General features: G+C 40.7%; 1 protein-coding gene across 2 annotated transcripts in view; it reads left to right on the forward strand.

Annotated features, from left to right (window-relative positions):
- Positions 1-24,484, forward strand: part of adamtsl5 (ADAMTS like 5) — a 39,582-nt gene that overhangs the window by 13,147 nt on the left and 1,951 nt on the right. For both annotated transcript variants that reach the window (XM_079667193.1, XM_079667192.1), the window contains exons 2-12: positions 2,913-2,988; positions 10,629-10,798; positions 11,382-11,442; positions 12,801-12,906; positions 13,439-13,566; positions 16,928-17,051; positions 20,017-20,103; positions 20,697-20,860; positions 21,994-22,216; positions 24,014-24,136; positions 24,383-24,454. In XM_079667193.1, coding sequence (XP_079523319.1) covers positions 2,913-2,988; positions 10,629-10,798; positions 11,382-11,442; positions 12,801-12,906; positions 13,439-13,566; positions 16,928-17,051; positions 20,017-20,103; positions 20,697-20,860; positions 21,994-22,216; positions 24,014-24,136; positions 24,383-24,454 — 1,334 coding nt within the window. The remainder of the gene's footprint in view (positions 1-2,912; positions 2,989-10,628; positions 10,799-11,381; positions 11,443-12,800; positions 12,907-13,438; positions 13,567-16,927; positions 17,052-20,016; positions 20,104-20,696; positions 20,861-21,993; positions 22,217-24,013; positions 24,137-24,382; positions 24,455-24,484) is intronic.

Consider the following 24,484-nt stretch of genomic DNA (forward strand, 5'->3'; position numbering starts at 1 on the left):
CCAGTGTAATTAGAAAATGAACCAGCTGACTAAACATCTAGTCTGGTGATACACTTAATTATTTTCTCATACAAGTTGTTCCCTGTAATATAAATGTCCCCAGATATTTAATATACGATAGGTTGCTTTTGAAAATGGTCAGGGGTCAGGAGGTAAGACAACTACATTTTCCATTTAGACATCCAGCTGAGATGCAGGAAGTAAAATAAAGTCTTTGTGATAAAACCTCTTACATCCATCTTGATTTACGAGGCCAATACCCTTTTTTGGTCAGTCTGACCTTCCTTGTTCCCTGATATGAATTCCCCCATGTAAGGCCAGGCTTGGAGCCGAGGTCGCTGAAGGGAAGGGACGCTCAGCCAAGTGTGGGGGAGATGTGTATCGTTTAATTGGACAGGGCCACTACTGACCTGGGACGGAGCGAAAAGCTTTGAAGAAGCTCTATGTTTACAGCCCATGGCAGATAAAAGAGAAAGAACAGAAAGAGATAAATGACAGACAGTCTGGAAGCTGATGGAGTAGGTTGCAGAAAGGGTCAAGGGGAAAAAGAAAGAAAAGATGAAGTTGCTAAATGCAACCAGTCTTCGATATTTTCTTGTCTTAATAAACACTGACATGCTTCATCACAAACAGACCGTTAAAAGTGTGACACACTGCGGCTGTCAGCAGTGCCAGGAAGCAATCAAAGAGAAGGGCTTTCCAGGAATCACCAACACTTCTCAGGAAAGGTGCTTTTTGATGAATCAGAGGGAGAAAAAGACGGAGAATCAAAGTGTGTCAGCCCGGAGGTGAAAGAATGAGGCAGCTGTTAGAACAGACACAACAGACACTTAACGCAAGAGTCAGAGGTCTTATCTGGAAGCACCTCAGAAGTGGCTTGGTACTGTTGCCTATAGTTTATAGCTTTTTGACTCATTTATTTTTACTAAAATGTCCTTGTTATGTTCTCAAAATTAACCCAGTGTGGTTGTCAATCATGTATGAGGCAATTCAGGGATGTCCCAGGCTAATCTAAAAGTTCAGTATCATTTCCTAAATAAGATCAAGGCAACTCACATTCTTTGTTTTAGTGCTATACAGATCTCTGGATGTACTATATTTACTATACTGGTACAGATTGTACAAGGTTACTTTAAGGAAACTATCATGGTGCAAACTAAACACAGAGACACAATGTGATTGGACACATTTAGTGAGTGTACCTGAGTGCATAAATCCACACTTTAACACCCTCTTGTTGGTGGTTTAGTTATAACAGAGTCATCGGGCAGCCAAACTTTGTTCAACCCCTGAGAACTTTATTTTCAAAACTTAATCTAAGTTTCTGAGAAAGTTTAGGACCCAGCCGCCATGTTGAAAACAGTCCAACCAAAACCAAGGACTACACACTGATTGGAGCGAACTCTCTCATTTAAAAAACTACAAAACAGTTCAAAATAGTTTTTAAATAGCATATGAAGCAAGAAAGATAAAACATATTGACATAATCTTAGCATAAGCATAATTTATTTTTGATCAGGGCTGAGTTTAAAAGTTTCATCTGAGATCCCAAACACTGATTGTGTTTCGAGACACCTTGGCTCTGGTTGGTTGTTTTCAGGCATATTCATTTTTACTTAACACTTACTTGTGTTTGCATACATCTTCAAGTAGTAAATATGTTATAACTAGGCTAAGTTTTGATTTACACAAAGCTGCTGTAACCAGCTTAATTGTGCTTTTATTCTGAATATAAGTGAAATAAAAAGGCTTCCTGTAAAGGCAGCAGGTGATCCAGGTTTATTAGCACTTTTTCACATAACAGAGATCATCAGCTGGGTAGGGGGTGTGTTCAGTCAGGCAGGCGGTCCCTTCCTCTCCGGCTGTGTATGAGTTAATAAGCCACTGTTGGGGTGGAAGGGGGGGATTAATGCTGGATGGGGGGGCATTCCTGACCTTGGCTCCTGCCCCAGGGGTCCGCAGCAGTGTGGAAACTTATTTGTGTATATTTTGAATGACTTGAAGACCTCTACTGAATAGTGAGTCGTGTCTCTCCTGTCTGTTTCCTTCTTATCTCATGCTCAAAAAATGTCTGCTAAAACAACGACTGTATCTTCCCTTCTGTGCAGAGATGGCAAAGATACACATATCCTTTACTCAAGTAGAAGTACTGACTAAACTTCTTTACTCAAGTAAAAGTATAGAAGTATGGGCTTCGAAATGTACTTAAAGGTCCCCTATTATACTATTTTTCATACATTTATTATAGGTCTCAGCCATATACAAAACATGGCTCTGAAGTGTTTGGCTCCAAACACCAAACAGATCATTGTAGCATCCCATAAACCCCTCTGTTTCAGCCCTGTTTCAAAAGTGCTGATTCTCTGTCTGTTACTTTAGATGAAAATAAGGAGCCCCTCCCCACGCCCCTCTGAGAGATATTTGGTTAAAAAGAACACAATGGTGCTCTAGGAGGAGATTCAGGTGATAAGGTGGCGGGGGGGTTATATAGTATAAATGGATCAGGACAAAAAGTGAGCCAATATTTTTTCCTGACATTTTCAGAATCTCTTTACACAGAGGCGACACATAAATGTATAAAAGACATGAAAAAGTGGGTGACCTTTAAGTACCCATAACTACCAACTGTTTTAAAGAGTAACTGAACTCACTTTATATTAAAAGAACAATAATATCATTGTTAGCTAATGAATCAATGTTTCGATGCTGAACAATGGCAAAATGACAAAGTTCTCATTGGTCCCTCTTCTTTAGAGAAGACCAGGAAATGATTTATACATCATTACATGGATTTGTACTCCACTACTTCCCATCTCTGCTTCTGTGTTTGTGCATCTCGTATATATGATCTGTAAAACAGCGAGGGTGATGCCCCCCACTGACTGACATTGTGTTTCTCTCTCTGCCTGCAGGAAGCTGACTCTGTGCCAGGCCCTGACCTTCGTCCTGCTGCTGGTCGCTCCCCTCTGCCTGTCGTCCCCTCAGAGCGTAAGTACGACCCGTCGTCGTCAACACGAGTCACTGCGTGGCCCTGCTCTCTTTTCAACAGCTCTCACTGTATCGACCCTGGGTTGATCATCAACTACAGCTCCCTTCTATTGACGGAACTCTACAAAGTGAAGGCTTTTTAATCAGCCAATCACAATCAAGCACCGTTAAGCACATGTTTCCATTAGAAACACCGATTATTTATATGATGATATATACGATTAATTAATAACAGGCCTAATATTTTTTGCGATGGATCAATGGTTCAGCCAGACAGATTACATATTTGGAATGGCTCACATGTCGGAATTATGTTTCGAAAATATCTACATTAGCTTGTTTTTGTCCAAATTATTAATCTTAGTACATTATTAAATATTCTGTGGCCGATGTCCTTTACAACTTGTGAAAAATATTTCTGCCTAATGTTCGTCAACTTGTGTTTTTACAAATCAATATAGTCACAGCCATGATGGCTTTATGTTGTCTATACACATTGCTTAGCTGGAGAAGCCTTTATGGCTGAAAATGTTTCTGTTCTATACCAAAAACAAATGAAAAACTAAGGGTAAATAGATAATGATCTAATAGCTTGATGACAGTGTTTCAAGTGCACTAGTCTGAATTAGCACATGGGACCTTGTAGTCCCAGTCGTTCCGGGCTCAAGGCCATTTCCCAGCCCCTCCTCACTTTTCCTGCCGCTTTGTCCTCTTTTTTTCTTACATTTCACAGGGTTAAATATAGTGATTAAGCTAATTTATTTATCGCAAAAAAATCATGCTCTCTGGTTCCCCAGAGGAAGTTCAGCTCATTCAGATAATAAACCAATCACAACCCTTTGACAGGCGTCAGATGTGAGTATAGGGCGGCTTGTCGCTGAGCTATAGGAGCTTCCTGATTGGATTGTTTTTGTAGCATGTTTGTCATCTGATGACATTTTGACTCGGAAATCACAATGTTCCTCTTGGTCTTTCCATACTCTGATCACACACCTTTTCTCCTCCAACTGCAGCTTCCATCTTTCATCACTGTTTGTCTTGTTGTCAGGCAGTCTCGCCCCAACCCTTCCCCTGGGTCTGGCTGGAATAACCAGACATAGACAGAGATAGGATACCCCTAACCCGCTCTGTAACAGCAAACACAGGAATGCAATGGAGGCTCAACATGCTTAACATTTTTTTATTTATGTTGTCAGAAAGAAACTGTAAGTCAATGATTCACTAGTGTTATTTAAACATAAATAACAACGAAAACAAATTAGTTTTTAGATGTTTTGGATAACTGAAATGCTTTCTGTTGTCCATGTTTGTTAAATCAGTTCAAGATGCAAAAAGTGCAGCAGCAGTTGGAGCAGTTCACACCACGCTCAGATATTTCTCGTGGCTGCTGTCTAACATTCAGTTTTAATCTCTTTCTTTCTCCTTATTTTTTCTCCATATGAAAGCTGCACCAACCTGTTTTGTTTCCCAACTCCTCACATAGAAACGCTTTGTCTTTTCCGTCACTTTCTAACGCACTGGGTAGCCATATGCTCCTCTACAGTCACACTAAACTTGACATTGGGAATTCCAACAAAAACTATTACTTACGTAGCAGATGTGTTGTTTGTGTTAATTAATTACAAAATGTAACTTCAAATAACTGCAGCGCTGCGCAACACACACACGCACACACACACACACACACACACACACACACACACACACACACACACACACACACACACACACACACACACACACACACACACACACACACACACACACACACACACACACTCTTGCATGAATAAACACATTTAACAGCAACTGCCTTTTGTTGGGCTTTTTTGTAAGTCAAATTTGACACTTAAAAAACACCTAAAAAAGTAACAGAGCATCCCCACGTAATTATCACTCTTCTTTAAAACATATTCTGACTTTAAACACAACTTCATGAATTACTTTTCTTTCTTCAAGTCAAGCTACATTACTTTAAATACATCTGTTGACTTGCATGTTAGACTGTCGGCTCTTTACCTTTCTCCTTAAGTCCTTTCTCTTACTGTATGCAGTTTGCTTTTCAAATACAAGAGCAGGTTTTTTTCTCTGCTCATGTGAAAGAGGGGGGGTGCACGGTGCATTGTGAAGTTCAAAGGTCACTGTCATTAATCTAGAATTTCGACCCACCCCATCTCCAACTGTTATCAACGCTAATTTGACCGGTGGTAACACTAATGAGGGCAACCTGAGGTGACCCTGCCATGGAAAATGATGGAGAGCAGTAGCACAGGTTGCTTTCAGCTGTGTGTGTGTGTGTGTGTGTGTGTGTGTGTGTGTGTGTGTGTGTGTGTGTGTGTGTGTGTGTGTGTGTGTGTGTGTGTGTGTGTGTGTGTGTGTGTGTGTGTGTGTGTGTGTGTGTGTGTGTGTGTGTGTGTGTGTGTGTGTGTGTGTGTGTGTGTGTGTGTGTGTGTGTGTGTGTGTGTGTGTGTGTGTGTGTGTGTGTGTGTGTGTCAGACCAATTCTCTTCTATGACTCACAAAGTCAACGAGCCTCAGTGAGTCTCAGGTTTTTTTCCAAAACATACATGTTGTTGCGCAGTCAGTAGAAAAGATCCATACTAGTGTAGTTTGATAGTTTTGAGGTTTCAATGTATAAGTTATATTAGCACGGTTAATTTTCCACGAGTTCTTTAAAGTGCAAACACTCTTTGAATACTAATTGAAACTAGAGAAAAATATTCCTGAAGAAATTGCTAGTGGGAATGCTTTATGCCGAAAAGCTGACGCTGAACTGCTATGCTGAAATGTAATGTATAAGAAGAAAATGAATAATTTAGATTGAAATGATACATGAACACTGGGGGCTTGAATGTGTCTCTGAAAAAAGCATAATCTAGACGCTTCAGTAATGAACAACTGCAGGCCAATATCAAACATGCCATTTCTAGGTAAAATCATTGAAAAAGTTGTTTTTCAACAGTTGAGTAATTTCTTGCATTTAAATAACTGTTTGGATGTGTTCCAGTCAGGATTTCGTCCAAACCGCAGCACTGAGACTGCTCTTGTAAAGGTCTTCAATGACATCCACTTACACACAGACAGTGGCAGAACTTCAGTGTTAGTATTATTAGATCTCAGTGCTGCGTTGGACACTGTTGACCACAACATATCACTAAACCGACTGGAAAACCAGGTGGGACTTTCATCAACAATTGATTTGAATCCTACTTAAAGGACAGAAACAACTTTGTTTCTATAGGTAAATACACATCTGAGTTGACAAATATGACATGTGGGGTACCTCAAGGCTCCATCTTGGGGCCTCTTCTCTTTAACATCTACATGCTACCACTGGCTCAGATAATGAAAAACAACATAAATAAGTTACCATAGCTATGCGGATGACACACAAATTTACATAACCATTTCACCAGGAGACTATGCTCCAATTCAAACACTGAGTAAGTGCATTGAACAAATCAATGACTGGATGTGTCAGCACTTTCTCCAATTAAACAAAGATACAACTGAGGTAATGGTTTTTGGAGCCAAGGCAGAATGTATAAAAGTTAGCGCTGAGCTTCAGTCTGCAATGTTCAAAACAACAGATAAAGCCAGAAATCTAGGTGTAGTCATGGACTCTGACCTGAGTTTCAACAGTCACATTAAAACAGTTACTAAATCAGCTTACTATCACCTAAAGAACATATCTAGGATTAAAAGACTAATGTCACAGCAGGATTTGGAAAAACTTGTCAATGCTTTTATCTTCAGTAGACTGGACTACTGTAATGGTGTCTTTACAAGTCTCACTAAAAAATCTATTAGAAAGCTGTAGCTGATTCAGAGCGCCGCTGCTCGAGTCCTCACTAACACTAAGAAAGTGGATCACATCACTCCTGTTCTGAAATCTTTACACTGGCTTCCTGTGTGTTAAAGAATAGATTTCAAAATGCTGCTGCTGGTTTATAAAGCTTTGAATGGTTTAGGCCCGAAAAATACATTTCTGACCTACTGCTAAATTATGAACCATCCAGAACTCTCAGGTCTTCAGGGACTGGTCAGCTTTCTGTCACCAGAGTCAGAATGTTTCTTTTATTATCTTTTTTTTTAAATAACTGTTTTTAAATGCCTTTGTCTGAATGCCTTTCATTTTTGTAAAGCACCTTGAATTGCCTTGTGTTGAAAGGTGCTAAATAAATAAATGTGCCTTGCCTTAAACATTTGATTTATTATGCTGTTATTATTTATTATAACCCTGATAGTTCACCAGAATGCTAGCTAGACTGTTGATGTATATAATGGAAAAAATATTCATTAGTCTTGTAAATCAAGTGCACAACATGACAGAAACATCCTACTTACACAATCCTGCTTCTCAGTTACAGATCTGGGGCCGTATTCACAAAGGATCTTAGGGCTAAAAGTAGCTTCTAACTGGCGAATTTAGGAGAAACTCCTAAACATAATGGGCGTGTCAGTCTTAAATTTAGGACTCCTAATTGTATTCACTAAGAGCAATTCACAAAGTATTTTAGGCCTAAAAGTAGCACCTAAGTTTAGGAGAGCTTAAAAGTCCTCGAGAGGACTCCTAACTCAGTAAGACCTATTCACAAAGAATCTGAAAATGGCTGCGAGACTAAATGTTTTGGAGACAATGGAAGACTGTGAATTGATCAAGAGATATAGGCTAAATCGTGAGGGTATCACACTTGTTGTGGAATTAGTGCGGGATGCATTAACATCCCCGACTAACAGGAATAACCCGATTAGTCCGGAAATAAAATGTTTGGCAACACTACGATATTTAGCAACAGGGAAAATGCAACTTTGCAATGCCGCCGATTTAGGAATATCGCAACCATCAGTCAGCCGTGCCATAAACCAAACCATCAACGCGCTCTCTAGACCACATATCATCCAACAGTTTATCCGGTTTCCTTAGGACAATCAACAACTACACAGGATCAAAGCCAACTTCATGGCAATTGCAGGTATGCCTGGTGTGGTCGGTGCTATTGACGGGACGCACATAAAAATAATTGCGCCATCAAAAGATGAGGACGTGTTCGTCAATAGAAAGAAAGTACATTCCATCAACACGCAGATTGTTTTCATTCATCATGATAGGGGGACTTGAACGGCGGTATGGGCTGTTATTGAAAGTGTTTAAGTGCTGGAAATATGCTCATTGGATAATAGTTTGCAGGGTGCTTTTAATTGCCTCCTTGATTTAATGCGATTTACGTATTTGTATTGTTTGCTCTCTCTCTTTAACGTGCATATACAACGTCATTATCGTGGTCTGCACAAACTTGTCATCATGCGTGTATTCTGCTAACTGCACTGTCCATAACTATTTGATAGGAATACATTTGTAGCCTAGGCTATTTCCTTGTTTTTCGGTGATTTAGTGGGCTCGTTTGTGGGATGTTGCGGATGAGTTTCACCGAGACCGCCTGCTCTGAAGAACCAATCACCGTACTGACCGCTTCTAAACTCATGCACGAGAATTGACGTAATCCATAGCAACGGCGCGTCACTCTTAGTTCACTCTTAGTGATTTATCCTTAGTATGAGTAGGTCTCAGCGGCTTTGTGAATAACTTTAAAAAAAAAACTCCTACGTAAAATGTTTTAGCGCGAGTTAGGAGCACTCCTAGCGGTAAGATAAAATGCTTTGTGAATACGGCCCCTGATTATACAATGCAGAATCTTGCAGCATACATTTTAATATCAATGAGGGGAGTGGCAGAAAGTGATGGCATGACTTTGAAGTATTCTTTATTCATGTGTGGCCATATAGCGTCAATTCAGATCTTTCACTCCAAGTCACTCCAGGTGACTTGGAGCTTAGCGCTTCCTGAAATAAATGTACCTTGTTGAGTGAGTGTGTGTGTGTGTGTGTGTGTGTGTGTGTGTGTGTGTGTGTGTGTGTGTGTGTGTGTGTGTGTGTGTGTGTGTGTGTGTGTGTGTGTGTGTGTGTGTGTGTGTGTGTGTGTGTGTGTGTGTGTGTGTGTGTGTGTGTGTGTGTGTGTGAAGAGTTAAAGAACTGTGTGTGTTCCAGCTCCTGTATGAGGAACTTGTGGGAGCGCTGCCAGTTTCAGTCCTCCTCCAGGGCATAAACTCTGGAATGTGTTTGAGGAGCGCCATTGAGATATCTCTAATAACTTTGTATTGTTTGGCTGTGATGGTCCTGATCCACCAGGCTCACAAGGTCATTTCTGTACACTATATACTCTTTAAATGAATCTGCCAGGTGGATTTTCTGTTATTAATAGAAGCTTTTGTTTGGCTTCACACTTAACTCCCCCCAACACAAGTTTTCCCTTCCACAAATGATATCCCATCATACTGCCAAAACTGTAGCCTCTCTGTCTTCATCTCTAACCCACACACATGCAGGGATTGAGAGCTGCTGACAGTAGCCAGTTGCCTGCTGACAGCTTTGAACATTTAAACATCACAGTGGGGAGCAGAGTCACGTTGTCCCTGACTGCATGGCTTCACAGCAGCAGTTATATTGGGTCCAAGAAACCACAATACATGGAGAAAAAGCAGATCAGAATAGAAACTGAACAGTCTGATCTCTGTGGGAAAATTGTAATAGACTACAATTGCAAAGAATGTAGGGTTATCAAGACATTGTTTGTTTTTTAACGGGTTCCTCTTTTCAGTAAAAATACTCTGTTATGTAGTTAAAGGGGAAATATCATGCCAATATGTAGGGTTTGTATTTTAGGTTTCTACTAGAACATGTTTTCATACTTTAATGTTCTGAAAACTAATTATTTTCTCTCATACTGTCTGTCTAGAAATACCTGTATTCACTGTCCGTCTGAAATGCTCCGTTTGAGCGCCTGTTTCTTTAAGCCCCACTTAGAAACAGCCTAGTCCGCCCTGATTGGATTGTGAAATAAATGTTGTGCAGCTTTGCAAAGATAGTTCTCCAATAGCTGGTGTAGATACTCATATTGTGGGAGCTTTGTTTTGATTAGAAAGTAACCCAAGTGACATAGGAAACTGAGATGAACATCTGAATGAAACCCATTACCACTCTTTATGAAGTAGATTGACCCCATCACTAATATGCTATCAAGGCATATACTCTAATATCCAATCAAATCAAGTTTTATTTATATAACACATTTTTAAACGATTTTTGGTCGAGCCAAAGTGCTGTACATATAATAAAAAATAACCTACAGTAAAGACACTTTACAGCAAATACAACAGCAGTTTGTGCAGAATATCAGTATGAGAAAACGACACCCTCTATCCTTAGACCCTCACATCGTACAATGAAAAACTTCCGGAGAAAAACCCACAGTTTAAAGGGAAAAATGGGAGAAACCTCAAAAATGGGAGAAACCTCAAATATATCAAATTATTATCATAATAGCTAATGTTGTAGCCGGTCAATGTGGAGCCTATTTTAACCAACAAACTTTGTTTGCATTGCTAGTTGGTAGTTGAACAAATAGTACATTTAAAATATTAATCTAACAAGTCTCAATTATTTTACTATAGCAGTAAGTAAATGTACTTAGTTGATTTCCATTACTGCTTACTAGCTTATTTTGGCTGTGTCTCTGTTTCGCTTTGTTTAAAGTGTTTAATGTCAGTATTAAACTGTCTCTCTCTGTCGTTCATGTCTCAGTCATGGGTTTCTGCGTGGCATCCCTCCAGCGAGGCGTCATCAGGGCGTCCGGCCCGCGCCCGGCGGCAGCTGCACTTCAGGAACGAGTGGGCGTCGTGGAGCGGCTGGTCTGTCTGTTCCCGTAGCTGCGGGGGCGGAGCCTCAGTCAGGACTCGCACCTGCATCACAAGGTAAATATCAGCGGAGTCCCGCAGGGTCACATCAGACTACACACTACAGCATCAATCTTTAAAAATGTAATACATTTAAAATATGTCAACAATGATCCTCAGAAATCACAATTAAAGTTGCAACTGAAGCTTAAGTGTTGTCTGTTTCCAGGGGAGGAGTGTAACAAAGGATTCATCATTCATCAAAATTTAACAACCGTTTTGAGGAACTTGTACTTTATTTCTACTCACAATTTAGAGGCAAATATTGTACTTTTTACTCCACTACATGTATGTAGTATTTGGTAGGCCATTTTATTTAGCTTTAGTTACTATTCACTCTGCACATTTAGATTATCAAAACAAAATAGCATCAACTAATTAACTTCTAGTTTTTGGTAATTTTATGTACATTTAATGTTCTAACTTTGTTTGAATGCAGGATTTTTAGAGAAACATTAAATACATAATAAAATAATATATCTGAAATCATTGTTTGAGGTAGTTCATAGAGTTGTGTATAGTGTGTTTAACGAATATTTTGGAACATCATTCACATATGTTGATAACACATTACATTACTTTTATTTCTTCTGTGTCCCAGGAACCCAGTGGGTGGACCATGTTCAGGAGAGCCCAGACAATACAAGATCTGCAACACTAAGGTCATTTCAGAATAACGCTTTTCACACTGTATGAAAAATGTATTTTCGATGCAAACTTCTTAGAACAATGGATGATGTTTGCTATAGAAGATGGTCATATAGGCGTGGTCGGGGTTGGTGTTTCAGGGTGTGAACTGGAATTTCAATGACATATTAACTTGTGTCTTCACTGCACTGAACTCAGGGATTAAACACAGACCTGCTGCAGTCAGCTATCAGACCTGCTATTGTGTTAGAAATGTGGTGTCCGCTTGTGTGTATGTGTGTATATGTGTGTGTTTTGACAGCATGTCACTGTTGCCCTTATTGATTAAAGGAAAACCACACACATGGGTTGCAGCGTGTTTAAGCATGTTTGAATGTTTGTGCATTTGGCAGTTGGTGCGGTATGATTAGCTCAGAGCTTTCAATGAATGGATACAAATCCTCAACCTCTCTCCTTCTCCTTTTTCCCTTACTCACCACTCGGCTCATGTCTTGTTAAAGCTGGGTATAGACTGGTGCAGTGAAGACATATATATATTTATATATATATGCCAACCACAAAGTGAGCACCCTAGGGCTCCCTCGAAAAAAAGCCAAATGATTGGCCATTGGATTCCTTGATATGACAGAAAATAATGTTGTTTATGATAGTGACATGTTTTGTTCAGCAGGATAATGTCATCATATCAACACTTTAAAACATTTGAAGTGTAAATGCAATCAGCGGAGGTAAAAAGCTATTGTTAAACTTGCCATGTTAAGCTTGCAAAGATCTTATTTCAGGCATCTAAGCAGAAACACATACAAAAAGCCAGAAATGATCAAATATGATAACACATTTCTGGGTTCTAGGACTCATTCCTACACCACTTCATTGGCAAGTGTCTTGTGTTACAATACGAATCATGATATAGGGGGTTACGATTCAATAGATTACAACATTTTAAGCAATGCAATTTAAAAATCTAATACAAAAAAACTGTCATGGAGAGTGCACTACCATATAGGAGGGAGTAAAAAGGGGTGTGTGTGTGTGTGTGTGTGTGTGTGTGTGTGTGTGTGTGTGTGTGTGTGTGTGTGTGTGTGTGTGTGTGTGTGTGTGTGTGTGTGTGTGTGTGTGTGTGTGTGTGTGTGTGTGTGTGTGTGTGTGTGTGTGGGGGTGTGTGTGTGTGTGTGTGTGGGGGTGTGTGTGTGTGTGTGTGTGTGTGTGTGTGTGTGTGTGTGTGTGTGTGTGTGTGTGTTCTTGTGTGTATGTGTGTATGTGTGTGTGTGTGTGTGTGTGTGTGTGTGTGTGTGTGTGTGTGTGTGTGTGTGTGTGTGTGTGTGTGTGTGTGTGTGTGTGCGTGTGCGTGCATGTGTGTGCGTGTGTGCAGGAGTGCCCCCCCAGCTCGGAGGACTTCAGAGAGATGCAGTGTGCTGCCTTCAATGACCGACCGTTAGTGGCTGGAACCTCCTTCAGATGGACCACCTTTCATGGAGGTCAGTGAAGTCAACTTTCTGTTCAGCTACTGAGGACTTGTTGTTAGGAGATACAATGTTTTCACTGTGATGGTCCTACAATACAAAGTGTGTAATTCTTCCTTCTGGCAGTGGATAAATACCAAAAAATACAACTGTGTAAAAGGCCTCAGTGGACCGAACTCCTCTGGCCTTGAGGAAGTTTGTGCGTCCACACTAAGGACTGATGGACACTCATTCTTGTGGTTTAGCAGATTGGAGGGAATTATAATTTGACTATGTTTGGAAGTCAGATAGTTACATTTCCATGATGGGAAGCTCTCGTGTCCACTGTGAGGCATGCTGTGTAATTAATCCACATGAGTTTTCCATGACATACTCCATGACATCTGTTAGTTCTTTGCCTCCTCTCTTTCACTCTGCTCTCTCCCGGATTCTTATCTTCACCTCCTGCCTGTTTCTGTTTCTCAGCCTCCTCCCTCCCTTTCCTTCTGCCTCGCCTGTTTTCCCATAATAAACTAATGAGTCACTGACTGAAGCTCTTCCCTGCCAGGCTCTAACCCCTGTGAACTGAGCTGCCTGGCCCTGGGTCACAACTTCTACTACAACTTTGGCCGTGTGCTCGATGGCACGGCCTGCGCCAAGGAGCCTGGAGCTGTGTGTGTCAACGGGCGCTGCCTGGTGAGTGTCAACAATACCAAACTGGTGTTGGAGTTCAACCCCGTTTCTAGGGAAAATTCTTATGGTATGTTGGGGCAAAAGAAAACACCATAGTTCCCAAAATAGTAATAGGATTTTACCTGCTGAATGTTTTGTGAGCATCTACAATGTGTCAACTTTGGCTTCTGTTCACTGATACCAGCACACTCTATCTACCAAATACCAAGCTCTGTGATGGCTGATTTCTTAAATTAGCTAAATGCTCTGGGTGATAAAATCCCTGTCAAACTAATGATGATCTCTTTGGTTTATCTTTTAATAATTACCAGGAGGGAAAATGTTGAATGTAGAATGTGAGTTACAATGCTGAATTTGATTCGAAGACATCTTTGTATTTTGAGGCCGAGTTTCTTTAAATGCCACTTTAATGTGTGTAATCGATAAAGCATCCAACACATCTAATGAAAAAATAAATGGAGCATATTCCTCCAGAGCCTTGAACGCCTCACACAACTCCTCTGACATTGATCCATTTTCACGTTTGCCATATGGGGCAAAAAAAATGCTGTTGTCCTTGTTGTACTAGGGGCATTGTTGCCATATTATGGAGCACTGTAGCAGATGTATCCAACAAAAATGATGAGTATGGGGTTGATATGGACGTCAAAAATAAGTATATGTTTGAATATAGAAAGCAGTGCTAGGCAAATTATACTGTATTGCAAGTTGCACATTCACATATACAAACACACACCTGCACAAGTCACTCCTCCAACTTATTTTTCTATGATGTTAATTTCAAAGCGAGGATGGATTGAGTGGTGGATTCTCACTCTCCGTTTCCACCCTGTTGTGGTGTAAGTGATGTTGAGTCTCTGGAGAACTCCATGCTGTGCGTTAGGACCAGAGTGCACTCATCAGTGTGGACTGCAGCCTTCAGCCAGCATTACAGCTCTGCTCTGCACTCAGTCCAAACGTCATGCTCCCAGCCTGTCCCCCTCTCACCCTCCTCACACAGATGGAAATGAACTTGCATCCCTCGGGTCCTGCAGCACATGCAGAGTAATGAGATGCATCCTAGTACTCCGTAGACACATCTGCTACATGGGGGTGAACTTATAACTCAAGTTATTTTTACTGCACTGACAGAGGATTAATGCATATGTATGTTTACATATGTCTATGTATGTTTTGCATGCTAACGAGTGGTGTATATAAGTGGATTTATGGGTCATTGGCTCCTCTAGCCAAGGTCAGAGCAGCACTGGACTGAAACAGGAAGCAGATGCTGCCTGCAGCTGGGGTGGAGAGCTGACAGTCACCAATGAGATCAGACTGCATAACACGTCTACGTGCGGTATCTGTGTGTAGAAGCTCTTTTACATTCAATTTGGTTAATTAGTTTTACTGGCAAAATGTTGATCTAAGAGTTTTTTCAATCAATAATTATAAATTTTGTCTACCAATCAATTAAAAAGTTCAAAATGGTTGACATCATCAAATATCAGAAGACTCAGTCCACAGTCCAAACCTAGATATTAATTTTTTTCTCAGTTTACAATGATAAAAATCAGACTCAAGCAAGATTCAGATTTTGAGCTCAATAAGTGGCTCAACATTCCAAAAGTCATCCCTTTCCATATCCACTCAATAGTTCTCAAGTTATTTAAAACCCTAAAAAAATGTCATGACCAAAACAATTAATACATTATTTAGAATTGTTGTTAATATTATGTTGACTCACCAATAAATAATCACATACCAAAGGGAACAGTAGAGCACACAACCAACTCAAACCTGTCATTGAATCCTGAATGTTGCAGAAAGAATGAGCAGCAGCAAGTTTATTCCTCCACTCTCAAAGTTACTTGAATGATTCTGGTGGACCTTAGTGAATCCCTCAGTGGGGCCCTCGTGCACTCTACTATTTTGTCACCGACAACTCATTTCCTGTTGTGCACACACAGATGATTGGAGTGTTTTTGTATTTTTAAAAAGGCTTAGGGGGCTGATTTTAGGTTCCCTAGATTGTTGCACTCTTGCCCGGGACCTCCCCCTTGATTGGTCCGCTCTGCACACTGTGAGTTGAAGGCTGGACACTGTAATCTTTCTAGTAATAAGATTCTCCTCACAACCGAAACCATCCAGCTCATCCTCCGTGCTCTTTGCTTTGGCATTTTAAGATTTACAGAGACAACTCTGTGACCCGTCCTTCTGTTGTAAATGCCAAAGTAAATGTTTGTGAGGAGGAGAAAATGACAGGGAACAGCAAATAAGAGAAGGAGAAAGAGAGTGGGTTGAGATGAACCTTTGCCTTGAAGGTTAAGGTGAAATTTACATCAGACACAAGACAAAAAGAAAGTTTGAGCAAAGGCTTTCGTCTGAAATGTGTATATGTGAGTGCAAAGGCACAAGACGCTGTGAGAGAAAAAACACATTTAACCAGATTTAACGGTTGACTCCTGTCATGTGTGCGTGTGTTTGCGCCCCCACAGGGAGGCTGTGGCTCAGTGGGTTAGTGCGCTGATCTTCCAATCAGAGGATAGCAAGTTCGAACCCCACTGCAGTCAGCATGTCGTTGTGTCCCTGGGCAAGACACTTCACCCCAAATTGCTCCTGTGGGGATTGCCCACAGTATTGAGTATGTAAGTCGCTTTGGATAAAACAGGGTTGCCAACTCTCACACATCTGGCGTGTGACACACGCTTTCACTCTCAATCTCACGCTCTCACACTGCCCAAACTATTCTCACGCCAAAAACAAGATGAACCGGCGATCGTTTTTGGTTGGTTATTTACAATGTTGAGTTGACAGCTGCTCAAGCTGTCGATCCGCTCCCTCCCCGCCCCCACCACTCTTAACAACGTTAACAGACAGCAGAGCAGTGGGAGCCGGTTGAGTTCATTTGTATTTATCGTAGGATAAGTCAATGAATTGCTTATTGCGACAGGCACACAATAAAACAGTGGAAACAAACATGTGTTTGACTTTCATTAGTGAATGAAACTGTGTGCCCTTTATAGTCTGTGTCCAATATTATGTATTTGTATATATTGTGTATATATATCATATATATGCTAAGGTCCAGCTGCTGACACGATAGCAGTCATTTAGTGCGCATATGTGTAATTAAACCCATGATATCAAAATCTCACTCCAGCCAGGTACCCAAAGTTGGCAACCCTGGATAAAAGCGTCTAACAAGTGACATGTAATGTATTGTAATGTTGTGTGTGTGTGTGTGTGTGTGTGTGTGTGTGTGTGTGTGTGTGTGTGTGTGTGTGTGTGTGTGTGTGTGTGTGTGTGTGTGTGTGTGTGTGTGTGTGTGTGTGTGTGTGTGTGTGTGTGTGTGTGTGTGTGTGTGTGTGTGTGTGTCATACAGACGCCCGGCTGTGACTCCATCTTGGGCTCAAAGCAGCAGGAGGATGCTTGCATGGTGTGTGGAGGACAAAACACCACCTGCATGCACCACAAGAGCGTGTACCAGAGCAACGGTCTGGAGGCAGGTAGGAGAAACACACACACACACACACACACACACACACACACACACACACACACACACACACACACACACACACACACACACACACCGTATAATCTCCATGAGGAATCAATTGCAGCAGTTTTAAACCAACACAATCTGGGGATAAATCCAAGCCCTCTTTGTGTTTTCCCTCCAAAAAAGGTCATTAGTCATTCAGGTTTAATCAAGAGGTTATTGTTATCTGATGACATGAAGATTAAGTATGGTAAATAGTTTTGCCTTCCAGGAGGAAATGTAGCTCCAAAATTACAGTGGTTAAGATTTGAGGAAAAACGCAGAGTACTTCAAGCTCTAAATGGAACTCTGGCTGGATGCCACCAAAACATGTTATACCCACGTTCATACTGTATCTGCAGTTCAGAGGGCAACATGCGGTCGCTCTCTTCTGTTCAACATGTGGGGAGGAGGAGTTTGTTAAAGTATTAAAATTAGATGAACTATTATGGCAATAAATCTGTAAACTAAAGCCAACTTGGAAAACAGGGTTACCAAAAACACAGACCAACAAATCAACTCAGAAATGTGTGTATACCAAAACCACTCAAACTAAGACATGCAACAAAATAAACATGTGTTCCATAATTTTGACCCAAATGTACTGTTTAGGGGTCAAAGGGTAGAGGCAAAGGAAGGCACATACGCATTCAAATGCCTCTTTATAAGGATGTGACATTGTCGTGAATATGGCATTGAAGAAATGCCACAGGAGCTCCGTAGTTTAACACTGTAGGATTATTCTACTTCTACTTAAATATAAGGTCTATGGTTTCGCCAACCACTGATTGACAGAAAGCTCCCAGCACCTCTGGCTCTTGGCTCTTGGCTCAGGATCACAGCTCCCACAGCTCCGTGGGTCGGCAGAACTAAAAGCTGGCCGTAATGGCTCAGATTGCGCAAGAAATAATGCTGATAATGGCCGCTTTGTTTGGGCGACTCGACAGCCTTGAGATGTTGTCCCTCCTCCTGCAGCTGTGTTTCCCAAAGGAGGTAGTTCTGATGGAGGGCGGCTTCACAAAATCGTCCCTCACAAGGTCAAATAACGACGGCCTGGAGCTTCCCGCTGCCTGTTTGTAACTCTGACACTCCCTCAGTTACAGCTTCTGACACTCCCTCAGTTACATCTTCATGTAGCTAAAGCCCCAGAGATGAACCTTGTGAATAGTTCCTCTTTGAGACGGGTGAGCCAGGGCAACCAAAGTTACGTGCTCTTCAAAAGCCGTAATGAATGTGGTTCACCCCGCGGCCACCTTACACTCCAGAGCAGCAGGAGAACCATAGAGCTGTCCCTGACTCTTTTTTTTTTGGCTCAGAAGTGAAATATCACTCTATATTGAAGGGCTGTGGATTCAGCTCATTCAAAAATTATCTGTCTTTGTGCTGTAAAATATTATAAACCAGTAATAGCAGTTAATCATTGCTGACATCATAGATTGTCATTGTTTTATAATGACAGATGATAAAGACTTTCCAAGAGTTTTGTAATACTGTACGAGCCACATCAATGTCTGGCAAGATATGTTCAAAGATATAATTATCTGATTACTAATCCAGATTATTGTGAGTTACTGATTACATACCAGTTACTGATTGCTGAAAAATGGCATAGCATGCTATTCAAAGACTAACCCTGAATATAAAGTGCTCAGTACAAAGTGAAGGCATGCAGCAATCTGTTTCAAGTGACAGCACACAGCACTGAAAAGTAATGGTACAGTCAAATGTTAAAGACCTGCAGCTGTGGTTGGAATCAATCCACAACTATAAATAGATTATGAATGCAATTACTATTGAATTAACAGGACTGCCTATTTACACCTAAATTACTATACGCATGGCTTTACATTCTCAGTCTAAGAGTGTTTTTAAAGAGCAAACAATATAAATTAATCTATCTGTTCAGGCCTGGATCTGAAACCTAGAAACGCTGACATACTTGCTTTTAAATATCTACTTGTTGTTAAAACATGGTTAGTGCATCCTGGTGAATTGAAGCAGGATTTAAGGCATAGTTGTTTGCAGCATCTAAACAAGCAGCACTGGTTTAAGGTTTTGAAAGAAACTAAATGAACTGGACAACACTGCTGCTTTGTTGTTGTGATTTTGATTTGTGAGTTTACATGAACACTATGGCAACCACCTCAGATGACACCATGATGAATGCGTTTACATTGTGAACACTCTGAAGTTCCCAAAGACGATGTTAGTGGTGTTGATTGCTATAATCACAGTCTGTAATTAAATGCAAATGGGAATTACAGTATTTCGCAACCCTGGTTTTATTTTTTTTAATTTGATGAATTGACATGCTTTTAACTTTGCCTTACATTGCAGTAATAACTGTCATTACAGTCATATAAAAACCTCACAAACCTCACAGTGGAGTCTTATGCAATCAAGGGATTTATTTATTAAAAGTAGCTTTATTTAATTTAGTGTATGGCAAGTGACAGTGATTTAAAGAAAGGCCAAGAGTATTGCAGTGAAGGATAACATATCATTAGATTTGGTCCCAGTGCAAGTTAATTGTGTCTTTAATAACACACTGTAATCATAATGCACATAACTCAACTGTTTGTTATGAATGTTGTTAATATGATGAAGGGCCCTTTGACATTAATTTAACTTCTCATTCTGTTTGATCTCAAAGTTGCACTGACACTTGTTGATCTCAGAATTATCTCTATAATGCAACAGACAGTCTTAAAAGATTATGCAAAACTTTCTTTTGATGTTCTCCTTTTAAGATTAAAATAACTTCAAATGACTTAAAGAGCCATCTGATTCTAATTTTTTCTGGGCTTCACTTTGTTGCAAAACTGTCTTAAGCTTGTAAATACTGACTTTTCCTTTAATCATGTTAAGTAGTTTAAAAAAAGACGAGACTCATTAAACCAAGCTTCTAATTGAATGTCTCCGTTTGCCAGGCGGACCTTTTGGATACAACGAAGTGACCATGATCCCAGCTGGAGCTACTCACATCCGAGTCACTGATAACAGCAGGAATTATCTAGGTAAGACCATGCACACCAAACACACACACATGACTCCTGGGATGCTCTGTATATCAGTCTCAGCTCTCTGTATAGGACTCCCTCTGCGTCACTGGCTCCATGGCTGAAGTGTTAATCCAGCAGTTAAAGTATTTCCTAGACTTGCTATAACTTCCTCTCCCCAGAGACAGTGGGCTCAGCAGTCCTATCTGGTCTCTGGACCCGCTGTGTGTTTTCCAGGCAACATAATAACCAAGGACATCTATTCTCATCCTTGTTTATGAGACCAAAATAAAACAGGCCCTCAAACAGCGCACACTGTGGTCCTGAAAGGGGACGCTCATAAAAGGCTTTATCTGACCATTGGGGCGAGGCAGGTGAAGGCACTTGTTTCCATTTCATGCCATGGAAATTCCCTTTCCCACTGCTGAGGAGAGACAGCTGCCTTATATAGCCAGCTGGAAATATGTCTGTTTCTGACACCAAACAGAGAGCTTGACCCCCTTATATGGACAAAGAATTTATGGCATTTAGAAATATTTGACTGACTAGTCAACTCTGAATAACATCAAACTTTTCCTTCCTTCCTTTCCGTACCTTGATCGCTTATCCAGCACTCCAGAATGGTCACTCCCAGTTTGTGATCAACGGTAACTGGAAGATCAGCATTCCGGGCGAGTACAATGTAGCCGGGACGAAACTGGTGTACCGGCGCTCTGCAGACACCTGGGAGAGCTTCGAGGTACCAGGACCCACCCAGGAAGACCTCCATCTCATGGTGAGAGCTCTAACGTATTGATGCCAGATGGTTTGGTCAGCATCCGGTCGCAGGAGTTGGAAATCTCTTCTTGATGTTTCGTTGATCTTACCAATATCAGAAATGTGCCTTCAGGACCTTACAATCTGTACAGCCTACAAACAAAACCCTCTGAAAGCAACCTCAAATCAATCTTTACAGGAAAAAATGGGTAGTGAAACTGAAAAAGGACCCCCCTCCAAAGATTGCAATAAATGTCTAAAAGCCATCGAGAAGCTTCAGTTAAACCAGGATTTATTATTGAGGCCATTGTGGTCAACCAAGTCAGGCTACAAAACAGCAATAAATAAACACATTGTACCGTCCTGCATTTTGCATTATACTTGTAAATTATACTTGTTCTGCACATCGTTCAGTATTTCCCAAGGGAAGAAAAACATCAGCTTTGAATGAATATTTTATGGTTTCTTTCATACCCTTTGCAGGTATTTTATAAAAAGATCTGGTTTGTTACCAAACAGCTGTTATCTATTGCTTTCTCCTGTAAGAACACTGCTATTGGGAGTTCTGTAGAACAGTGATGGTAGCTGTAAGCCTCCTCAGAAGAGTATACTCTTTGTTTCATGTGGTAGTTCTAAATGGTGAGTAATAAATTCAGCAACACTCAGGACTTCTTACTGGAAAGCGCCTGGATTTAATGGCTATAATTTGGCCTAGTACCCTTGTAACACTAAATCTTAGGGTTAGGGGTTAATCCTACTCCTTAGGGTTAAGGCAACTTTTACCTCTGGCTTTGTAAGACATAAGGAACATGTGTCATCAATTTATTCATCACGCAGTTTCGTTCATTGCTTGTTTAGTTTAGTTGTTTAGCAATCCAAACAATAACTCTTACAATACCAAGGTTATGAGGAGCACATACAAAATAATTGAGATTCAAATACAAGTATCGGATCGTACTTGTTGCTGACAAATCCCAAATATTAGAGGACTCGGATCAGGATCAAGACCAAAATATTTGATTTGGTCTTGGTCTTTTTTCTAGGGCTTGCTTTGATGCCAAAATAGTAGTAGTAGTAAAAAGTATGACAAAGTAAGCTGCTCTTTAAGCTAATAAAATAGTCTATAAGTTTCAGTGCCATCCTTCTGTGCAGGTGCTGGCTACAGACAGAAACCCGGGGATCGAGTATGAGTACTGGCTCCCACCAGGTCAATACGCCCTCCACCATGGGAGGAGGAGTCCACTGCGCCAAGCTCACCAAACTGACAACTACCTCCCCTGGGATCAACCAATCACCACAACCACAACTACCACCACCACCCGGGCTTCCCCTGTCACTACCCGGGATTCCCCTGTCACCACCCGAACACATTGGAGTAAGTCCTCCAGCTAGCTTCATTTAATTGCCCTTGCTTGAACAAATGTATAGAATACAGTTTAAATCTTAGTCAATACATGATCCACTCATTTACATGTCCAAGAACCCTCAGATACAGGCCTGGTAGATAATTACGTTATCAATTTATCAAACTACCATGTGGGCCGTTGTGTCTACATGCGTGTGGGTTTGCATAAATAGCCACCATGATGCCAGTATAAACAGCAGGGTCCAATCAGTCAGGCTCAGTGAAATGTATGACTGTGAAAAATAAGATCAGGTCATGCTGATGGATAAAAATACTGGACCTTTGGATAGTGTAAAAAACAAACTTAGATAATGCAGAAGGAGCACAGTATCTGATAGAGATCTTGTCATTCATGCTTCTACTGTCAAGTTTGAGGCTGAAAAAGAAAAGTAACTGTTTGCTGTCTCAAAAACTTGATGGAGTTTCACTTGACTTGGGTTTGGTATGTGATAACTCAACTAAATTTGGAGGACGCATTAAAATTCAGGCCGGATTGTGTTTCAAATACACTTATCTTGATCATGTTGAAATCCCTACACTCCCTCACAGGTGTTTTCGTTTGTTCGCCAATAAAAATGATTGAGGAAGCTCACAGGTGCAAGACAGTAACAGGAGAACGAGGGAAATGTCAATCAATCACAATATTTACAAGCCTACAAAGTCCTGAAAGCAAGAAACAATATGTGAAATCACCTGTGTGGTCGACAATGGTTTAAACAATTCATCTTTACGAGACTTGATTCAAAAGAGTTTATCCACACAGGCTGAGCAGCTGAGGAATGTGGCTGGTTCATCTCTCTTGATAAACCTGCTGTACACTTGTGCTGAATCTCTCCGTAAATATTCACTCACATGGAAATCCTCACACAGCCAACTCATGCCTTCTGTCGGAATCTATCTATCACTGCAATAAATCTTTGAGCCTTTCTGCAAACATTTACCTGCTGGTGGATTCTTCCAAAACACACTTTGACTCTTGATGTTGCCAGAAGAAGTGTGTTTGTTGGATAGCAAGGTGAACTTTTCTGTTGCTTAGTCTGGTCATGGTTTTGTTTCTTGGAAAATACATAATGAGGATAGAATGCATGGTTTGGCATGTTATTTATTTGAATAAATCGACCCCCATATTTTGAGAGAAACCTGCTGTCTCCTTCCTGCTCATCAATATCAGACCATTATGCAAAAAGAAATGTCCCAATGTGTTGTGCTGCATATTAAGCTAAACTGTGCCTGCAGTTCCTTTTTGACAAAAATCTGTCTTGAGTTAGTGTTGGTACCAATGTCAATTCATGGCTCTGGTAAAAAATATTAATTTGAGGCTTAAAAGCAATTGCCAGAAGTAGGAAGCTAACTTTGGGCTATAAACAAACTACACTCTGGTCACATGACTCAGTAGATACATTTTCCTGTGCTTGAAGGAATGATTTTTTTTCAAAGTCTTCAACAATGTTTTAACTCTCATCCAGCCATCTTATGTCCAGTGCAAACGGTGAAAGTCTATTAGGGTTTTGTTTACCACAGATCTTATTTCAGGCATCTAACTAACCTATTGGCTTTGAAACAAGGTACCTCATTTATGAGTTTCAGGTCTTTATCCTTTAGTACTCTATTGTGGATATAGTGGTGAGACATTGTCACACATTTGTAATACTTAAAAAGTGGCTTACGTCAGAAGTGTTATAAAAAATGTAACCTACTATTTAAAAAATCTCTGACTGGGAAGACTTGTCATGGTAACACTGTGTTTGTTTGATATGTGTCTCCTAGTTTCAAGACATTTGAAGCCACCTCGCCAATCTCCCCACCACAACCGTCGCCAGCCCCCCCACCAGCCCCGCCTGGAGAGAGAGGAGAACCACAGAAACCTCCTTCCTCAGCCTTCACCAGGAAGTATGTTCACCTTTTCCCAACGTGAGCCTCAACTCACCAAACAGGCCAGCTAAGCATGATCCCATAAATGTGTAAACGATACTCAGATATTTCATAAAATGCCTTTGTTTATATTAAACGTCTTTTCATACAACTCAAGCAAGCATGTCTTTTTTGATGTTGAAGTACTTATTTTAATATATATACTTATTTTTTATCAGGCCTATATTTGTGATCCTTATTTTTTATGCTTACTTTTTTGCGCAGGACATTGTGGGAAATGTCATCGAATTAAAGGTAGAAGGGAACGCCAAAGACAGTATTGCCAGAAGGACTTTGGTGAGTTGGAACCTTGTAGTTTAAATGAAC

Source organism: Notothenia rossii (genome assembly GCF_949606895.1).
Source record: "Notothenia rossii genome assembly, chromosome: 2".
NCBI classification, from domain to species: domain Eukaryota; kingdom Metazoa; phylum Chordata; class Actinopteri; order Perciformes; family Nototheniidae; genus Notothenia; species Notothenia rossii.